Genomic DNA, 8,318 nt, shown 5'->3' with positions numbered 1-8,318 from the left:
ATGCTGTGGGTGACGACTGTTTAAGCTTCAGCCCCGCTCTTTTTGAACTGACCCTAGCTCGAGCTTTGTCTGGAAAACTGCCGCAGGGGGGCTCACCTAGCGATTATAGCGCGTTTAATGAGAAAGAAAGGCTTCAGAGATGTAGTACAGTGCTGATATTAACGGTGTACTGGCCCTTTAAGTGAACTCTCAGTGGGGCGGGCGGGGTGATCCAACGATGGCATCTTTCTGTCAGCAGAAGTTAGTTTGTCATAAAACGCATAAAACTTCTTAAAATCGCCTGTATAGCCGTAAAACCAGCTTATCTAATACTCAACATGCTTCTCCCGTATCTAAAGCCGCTGGTTAATGTAGTCAGTGTGATGGCATTTCTTTATAATTTAAAAAAACGTTCACTCCAAACACCCACTCACGTCGTGCATGAGGATGCTCATGCTGTTTTGTCAACCAGCTAGCATTAGCTACGCCTACGGGCAAGCTGCTGTTAGCCTTTACTAGCTTAATATATCATTTTATACACAAACAAGAGATGGCGCTCTGTATATGGAGTTCACGAATAATAATGTCCTACAAATAGTCAGCGACGTCCCCTGATAAGGTAAAAAAAAACCCGACGCACCGACATATCAAAGGTAAAGTACTATGCCAATGTTAGCTGCTAGCTAGCTGTGTTCGCTACATGCTAACGCTGGCGTGTTGTAACACAAACACGCAGTGAACCTAAGAACGTGGAAAGCTATTTTCTAGTTTTATAAACAGACATCGTATTTATAATGATGACGGTGATGATTTTTTTCAAGATTTAAGTTTACAACGTGCTTCGTAGTTTGGGATTAGCTAACAGCAGCTAGCTAAATGTGGTAGTGATCATCAGGTGGAAGCTGAGTCTTCATGTCACAACAAATCACGGCAGTTTGAGGATTACCTAGTTCGTTATCATTAAATATCTCTACCTACCATGCATACACTTGTGTTATCTGACACTAAAGATGAAAATAATTAGGATAATTGACAGAAGAAATATAAAATAGTAATTAAAAGTTATTGTCAAAAAAAGTTCTGCAACTGTTATTGTCATTACAGATTATTCTGTTGAGCAGGTTCTTCATTAAGTTGTAATTTTCTCATGAATAATCAAAAATGCCAATTACAGCTTCCAAAAGCCTTAGGTGATGTCTTTAAATTTCTGGTTTAGAGAATCAGAATCATATATAGATACACACGAACATAGAGTAGAAACAAGGAAATAATTAACCATATCACTATTATGTACAAAACAGTGAGGAATAAATAAATACACCAATAACTTAAAAGATAAAAACATATGACATTTTGTCTGAGCAACAGGTCTAAAATCCAAAGATATTAAATTTCCTATTACTTACGACAAAGAAAAGCAACAAATGACAAACTTAAACTGGTGAAAGTTTGGGATTTTTGCTTGATAAATTGCTTAAAGTGTGAACCAATTAACAGAATAGAAGATGATTAATTTTCTGTCCATCTATCAATCAACTTTTTTGCAGCTCTAATTTAAGGTAATTGTTTAAGTCACTTTTCATGTAAACATTCCCTTATTTCACATTCTTTGCTTTTCTTTATCTTAACTGATAAGGAACTACTTACAATCTAGTGTCTACTGGGACAATGCAATCGATTTGGTGATATAACCTTCAACAACTAAACTAATAATAAATTTAAAAAGTAATCGTAATTTGCACCCCTTATTGACATCCTTTTTAAAATATATTTCAATAGGAAATTTTTACCACTAATATGTCCTCTATTTTAAGTAAAGGGCGGCACTATTGTTTTTTATTATCATTATTATCTGTCAAATGAATTTCCCAGTTGTGGGATAAATAAAGTTAATCTAATCTAATATATTAGCTAGTCTAATGTTTTGGCTGTAAAATATGAAGAAATAGCTCAATATGATGTCTGAGATTTTTCGATTTTCTAAATAACAGATCAAAATCCAAAAAGATTAAATTTACTATCACTACTATATTTTAATAAATTAAATCAGGAATTCTTCATATATTAGAGGCTGGAGCTAGTTACTTTTAGGATTTTTTTTTCTTGAAAAAGACTTTCGATCAGCCAGCTGATTAGTTGCCTGCATGAATGTAATAAATCTCGAGAAAATATTAATCATATGTAAATGAAGAGACTTTTACCCTTAATTATAATAATCTGTTTTTTGATAAATTCAGAATGTATTTCTCCTCACTGAGGACGTTGAATTCAAGAAACAAAGAAAATACAAATAAATGACTTTAGATGAGTCAATGTCTCAGTTTTTCCTAATTTAAATGTCAGTGCCACTGTTATAATTTTCCCTTTGGTTTAGTTTTGTCTTGGATCCGCCTTCAAAAAGTGAACGTGAAAACCCAGAAAACCATACAAGCCTCTATGTTATATAAGATAAAGCATTGAAAAATGCACCATTTATCAATAAGATCTACAGAGTCCATAGACACACAATATGTCACAAATTGTGTTTTATCTTCTCTATAGTTTCGTGTGACTATGGACGCAACCTGCAGTGCTTCTGCGGCTCCGGCCGGTCTGACGGTCCAGGTGTGTTTCCCTGGTGCTCGAGCTGCTGTTCTGGACAATCTCAACCGGCAGCGGGAGGAGGGCCGGCTGTGCGACCTCTCCATCCAGGTGCAAGGTCAAGTGTTCAGGGCCCACCGGTGTGTGCTCGCTGCATCCTCGCCATACTTCCATGACCAGGTAGGTGCGGGTACAATAGTCTGCAATAAATTTGATTATGAAAAGGTATTATTGCTTTATGGCCACTTCAGATACCCAAACCTCATTATGTCTTTGTTCCTCTCTCTCACAGGTGTTACTGAAGAATGTCACGACTGTTTCCCTCCCCTCAGTCATGGACCCGTTGGCCTTTGAGAGTGTCCTGAGTTCTGCCTACACAGGCCAGCTGAGCATTGTGCATGATGACATTGTCAACTATGTCACTGTAGCCAGTTTCCTTCAGATGTGGCACATTGTGGACAAATGCACTGAGATCTTGAAGAGACCCCGGCCCTCAGTAGAGGTCACCCCTGGAGAGGCGACTGCAGCCAACCAGGGCACTGCGTCAAGACAGCAGTCCCCGAGCAGCACCGACTGCTTAAATCTGGAAAGGGAGGGAAGACGGAGGGAGAGGAAGCCCGACACCTTGCCTCCCTTAGCTACATGGAGACGCCCGCAACAGTTCCCTAGGTGGGGGCGTCCACGTCCCTCATCAGCCCAGCACTTAGCGGACACTCAGCTCGACGTGCTCCCCAGCTACACGGAGAGTGAGTACACCAGCTCTGAGGAGGCATGGATATCAAGCCATGCCAAAACTAGCCACTTTGCACATGATGGAACCGGACACAATAGCCGGCACCACGGGGGGTTCCCTAGTGGTGAGACATTAAAGCAGAAAGTCAGGTTTCAGCAGCGGGGTACGACGCCGAACGCTGATAGACAGCTTGATAAGAACAGAGGGAATGGGGACAGTGAAGAGACACATGAGAAGAGGAGGAACGAGAAGAGAGAGATCGAGGCAGATGAAGGAGTGGGTGAGGAGGCGGTGGAGAAGAAGCAAGGCTTCGCACAAATGGGACACTGTGGTAAGATACAAAAACCTCATTTTTTGCTGTCTGTATCTGACAGTTTAAGATTCTACCACCAGAGACTAAATATCGTAATGGCCGCATCCTTCAGAGAATGCGAAGGTGGAACCGAACGAAATGAGACTGGTCTGGTCTACGGAGAATATTCACTGTGTGTCACCAGCTGTGTCTGCCCTTACCATTGCGTCCTGTCACCTAGCATCCTTGACAACACATAACATGTTATGCCTCCGCATTGGCGACAGTTGGAGCCAGATACATATTCGGGTTGTCTGTCTGTCCGTCCCATTCTCGTGGACACAATATCTCAGTAACACTTTGACAGAACCTCTTCAAATTTGACACAAACATTCACCTGGACTCAAGGATGAACTGGTTAGATTTTGGTGGTTAAAGGTCATAGTCAATGGGACCTCACAAAAAAACGTGTTAGCCATAACTCAAGACTTCACACAGCAATTATGACAAAGTTTCACACAAATGGTTCATATTTTCTCTGACTCTGGATAAACAGGGATGTGACCTGGAACTAGTCTGATTGGAGGAGGCAGACAACCAGGAAAAGGTGATTCTAGTTTTGACTAAAACTTGAGGTTTTAAGTCTCTTGGTTTTAACAGCTATACCGTTAGCAGCTGAACTGAGCTGAAACACAATATTTACATTTAACAGTGTAATCCTCAGACTCTCCATCAGTGTTGTTTGCTTTCATTACCCGCACGCAGTGAATCTTGGGATAGGTTGGGCCACGAAGGATCCACGTGTTGGAGCCTTTGTTGCCCAGGAAAAGAAGGGCGTGCCCTTGAAATCGAACAGTCTAGTCGCAGCGCTTCGATGCAGTCAGTCTTCAGATGCAGCCTCTGAAGGATGTGGCTCGTGATTTGGGACCCAGCTAACATCTTTATATTGTGAATGTTCTAATATGGTTCACATATTCTTTGTATTGGTCTTCTCGGTGCAGAGTCTGAGTGTTTATATTGTAGCCAGCTGCATGTAATTTGTTATACATTTCTTCAGCAGACTTCCACCAAGTATCAAATGAGAATGCGGAGGCCGGACAAGCCACAGGGAAGACAAGTGCCGATGTGCTAAAGGAAAAAGTGCAGAGAGATCTGGCAGGAAGTGATCACTCCTCAGATCTGCCCTCCGGCGTTCACGCCTGTCAAACAGGTGAGGGAGCTCTGGGCCCGTCCTGTCCGGTTTCAGCCCGGCAGCAGTGGCAGTCGGGCCCCTGGTCTCAGCAGGAGCAGAGGCCGCAGGAAGGAGAGGGCGGGAGCTGCAGTAAAGACGAGGATGAGGATGAGGATGAAGAGGATGTGGACTTTGAATGTTTCACAGAGGGGACCTTCAGCAGAGACACGTATGATGAGATTGAAGATGGCACAGGACAGGTTTCCCAGAGGCCGTTGGTCCCTGTGTCTCCAGACTTCACAATGGCGGGCTCCGAGGTGCACTGGCCCTCCACCAGTGTGGGACAGACTGGCTCATTGACCCCCACCTCCAGTCGCCACTTGTCCCCATCCTCTGCTGCTTTCCCACCCGCCTCTTCACCCCCAACCCCGTCTTCGTCATCCTCAGTCTCGCTCGCTGGCGCCCCCTACACGGGGAAAGTCCACTTTTGCCATTGCGGCAAAGCCTACACCCTGAAGAGTATGCGCGACCGTCACGTGAAGATGCAGCACCTCAACCTGCGGCCGTTCGGCTGTCCTGTTTGCACAAAGTCTTTCAAGATGAAGCACCATCTAACCAAGCACCTTAAAACCCACGGGGGGCTGCGGCCCTACGAGTGCGGCCTGTGTGGGAAGAAAGTCATTTGGAGGGACAGTTTCCTCAGGCATCAGGCACGGTGCGAAAGACTCGCCTCCAGCTCCTCAGCTAACAGCAGCAACGCTAACACAGCAGCAGCAGGAGATATGGACGGCAGCTTCAGTTATGGATTTGACGAAGGGGAAGCTTTTCTAGCAACAGGAGGACAGGTGAAGGTGGAGGAGGTGGATTTTCATGGGGAGATGGAGGATGGGATGAGGGGGCTGTTGGGAAGTGTTTCTGGGATTGTGGATGAACTAAGATCACAGTCACAAAATTTGGACAGTGGCAGTCATGTTTTTAAAGAGGAGGCGAGTGAAAGCTTTAGTGGAAATTAAATATTAAAGTGATAGTTGGGGTTATTTGGTGTGGGGTTGTATGATGTAGACATGTATAGTCAGTGTTACCTGCAGTAGATTGAGTTTAGAGGAGCAGAGCGATGTGCTGCTGTGAGCGGGGCCAGCAGAAAAAACATGTTTTAGACACTTTTAAAAGACGCTCACTGAAAAACAATCCAATATGTGTCTAAATGTACACTTCATGTAGAATATTTTTAGCTGTTTATCTTCCTGTCAAAACAAAGTGAAGTTGAGCTCTTTCTGATTCACTCAGCTGACCTGTACCTGTGACATAATACAGTGCAATACCAAAGGAAAGTAGTGTTTTGACGGGTAGATAAAGCACTGAAAATATTCTACATGAAGCAAACATTTAAACGGATATTGGATTGTTTCAGTGGGCGTCTTCTTAAAGTGTCTAAAACAGGTTTTTTCTGGTGGTCCTGCCCACAGCAGCACATGGCTCTGCTAGTGTACCGTGTTCCCTGCTGCTCCTCCTAACAGTCAGCGTGCTGATCTGAATCTACTGCAGGTAACACACAGACTATGTATGACTACCTCACACAACCACACGTCAAATAACCCTAACTATCCCTTTAATGTGAAACAGCTTTATGGCGTTAAACTGTATGTACATAAACACAAGAGGGACAAAGAATCACATGATGAGTTTAAGGGCGTTTTCGCACATAAAGTAAGTTTGCTCTGGTCTGATTCAGTTGATGAGTTTGTAAACTTGTAGGTTCATTTTGCTTTCAAACAGAGAAAAATTCAAGTGAACCAAAATGCATCATTACAAACCACGTGAGAACGTTCCCTCCTCTTATTGGTCAGATTGTCTGGCTGGGGCAGGAAAGTAGACACAGGAGGAAGGTTACAGGAACCGTCAAGCTCAGGCATGTCCAAAGTCCGGCCCATGGGCTAATAGTTGCCCGCTAACCGATTTTAAATGGCCCACAGCTTGTGTCTCAAAATATACTATGTGGCCTGCCACACAGTATTGGTTAATGAAGCAAGTTCACTTTGTGTTTTTTCCTGTTCAGCTGGAACTAATGTTTTCAGAAACAGACTGTAAACAGGCAACAGACGTTTGCTGCTAGGTAGCTGTCATGGCCACAGCAAAGAAGTGGGAAGTAGACGGCGAGGGACGCCCCTTTGAGGAGCGTTGGAAAGTTGAAAACTTTTTCACTGAAAGCCAAAATTGTTGTGTTTGTCTCATTTGCCAAGAGACCGTCGCTGTTCAATGTGAAGAGACATTACAAGACTAAGCATAATTCCTACCAGCGCTTGAAACATCAAGTGAAACAGCGTAGCCTCCCTGCAGTGGCTTTTCACACCGCATGGCCCCCAGGTGTTTCCACATTATCAAATCTGGCCCCAATTCAATAAAGAAACACCCCTTGTCGAGCTCAAACTTGTGAGTTCACCTGCTAGTTGGGGCGGATCGAGTTCAGAACTCTCTCACAGCAAAAAGAAACTGCACCAGAGTCCGTTTCGGACCGGACTGAGACCACCTCCTTGGAAGGGTCTCAGCGATCGTTTTGGTCTGAGTGCGATTGCTGTTTTCACACCTGCCCAAATGAATCGTACCAAGAGGGAAACGAACCAGGGTTCAGTTTAAAAGCACTAAAAAGTGCAGGTGTGAAAACATTCTGAAAGTCAGTAAAGGTTTGGATCTTTTTATGTACATTCTTCTCATGTCATTGATATTTAAAAAAAAAAAAAAAAGAAAAAAAAAGTAGCAATCATATGCTTTATTCAAGTGATCCTTTTTAATTTGTGCAGTGTCATGTCGACTCGTTAAGTGATGCTGTAACCTGTACATCTGTAACCAGCAACGCTGTGAATACTTCTGGAGCCCGAATAAAGTTCATCTGCATTTTGCACATAAATTATTTACCATTGGAAAATAAATACAAAAGTGTAAAAATATTTCCTGTGCAATGCTGACGTCTCCTCGCACTATGTCACAGATCAAAATCTTGGTATATATGATAATAAAAACAATTTGGATGTTTGATTGTGGAATATTGTGGAATATTGTGATTTATTGCGTGGCAAATTTCAACAGGAAGTTGTTATAACTCTATTACACATTGTCCAATCTGTCCCAAACTTGGTCAGTAAACACCTTCGTGATGCTTCATTGTGACGTGTGTCAAACGGCGTTGCGAATTTTGACGTTTCGCCATGGAACAGGAGGTTGTTACAGCTATAATGTCCTTTGTCCAATGTGCCTCACACTTCATGTGTTTGATGACAGTCCCACACTGAAGACGTCTGCATACTACTGTGATGTCACTGTCATATCGCCACTTACTGAAAACAGGAAGTAACCCTTGAATGACAACCATCATTTTATTTTATTTTCAACTTCATAGGTGTCAAGTTAGGGCCCAAATATTGCTGCTTGCAGCTTTAGTTATTATTTATTGTCAATCTAGAACACAGAGGCTAATTTCAGTGGGTCATATTTATATAACACTTATTATAGGACACTTGAGATGTATTCTACAACACTTGTTCTAAATGACTGGGTCATTCGGGAAC

The 8,318-nt window shown here is 42.9% G+C and overlaps 1 protein-coding gene across 5 annotated transcripts; it reads left to right on the top strand.

Moving 5' to 3' along the window:
- The first annotated feature begins 210 nt into the window (after positions 1–210).
- zbtb22a (zinc finger and BTB domain containing 22a) lies at positions 211–7,796 on the top strand. Of its 5 annotated transcripts, none has more exons than XM_056399037.1 (4): positions 211–240; positions 2,521–2,739; positions 2,852–3,623; positions 4,642–7,796. In XM_056399037.1, exons 2-4 carry the CDS (start codon positions 2,533–2,535, stop codon positions 5,766–5,768), a joined length of 2,106 nt encoding a protein of 701 aa, XP_056255012.1. In that variant the 5' UTR covers positions 211–240; positions 2,521–2,532; the 3' UTR covers positions 5,769–7,796. The 5 variants fall into 5 exon arrangements, with proteins under 5 accessions (XP_056255012.1, XP_056255015.1, XP_056255010.1 ...); XM_056399040.1 differs by lacking the exon at positions 211–240 and adding an exon at positions 306–598 and having other exon boundaries at positions 4,645–7,796; XM_056399035.1 differs by lacking the exon at positions 211–240 and adding an exon at positions 306–598.
- The last annotated feature ends 522 nt before the right edge of the window (positions 7,797–8,318 follow it).

This window comes from Seriola aureovittata, chromosome 16 (assembly GCF_021018895.1).
Source record: "Seriola aureovittata isolate HTS-2021-v1 ecotype China chromosome 16, ASM2101889v1, whole genome shotgun sequence".
Lineage (NCBI taxonomy): Eukaryota > Metazoa > Chordata > Actinopteri > Carangiformes > Carangidae > Seriola > Seriola aureovittata.
Note: the sequence above shows the minus strand (reverse complement) of the source record. Positions and strands in the feature narration are given on the sequence as shown.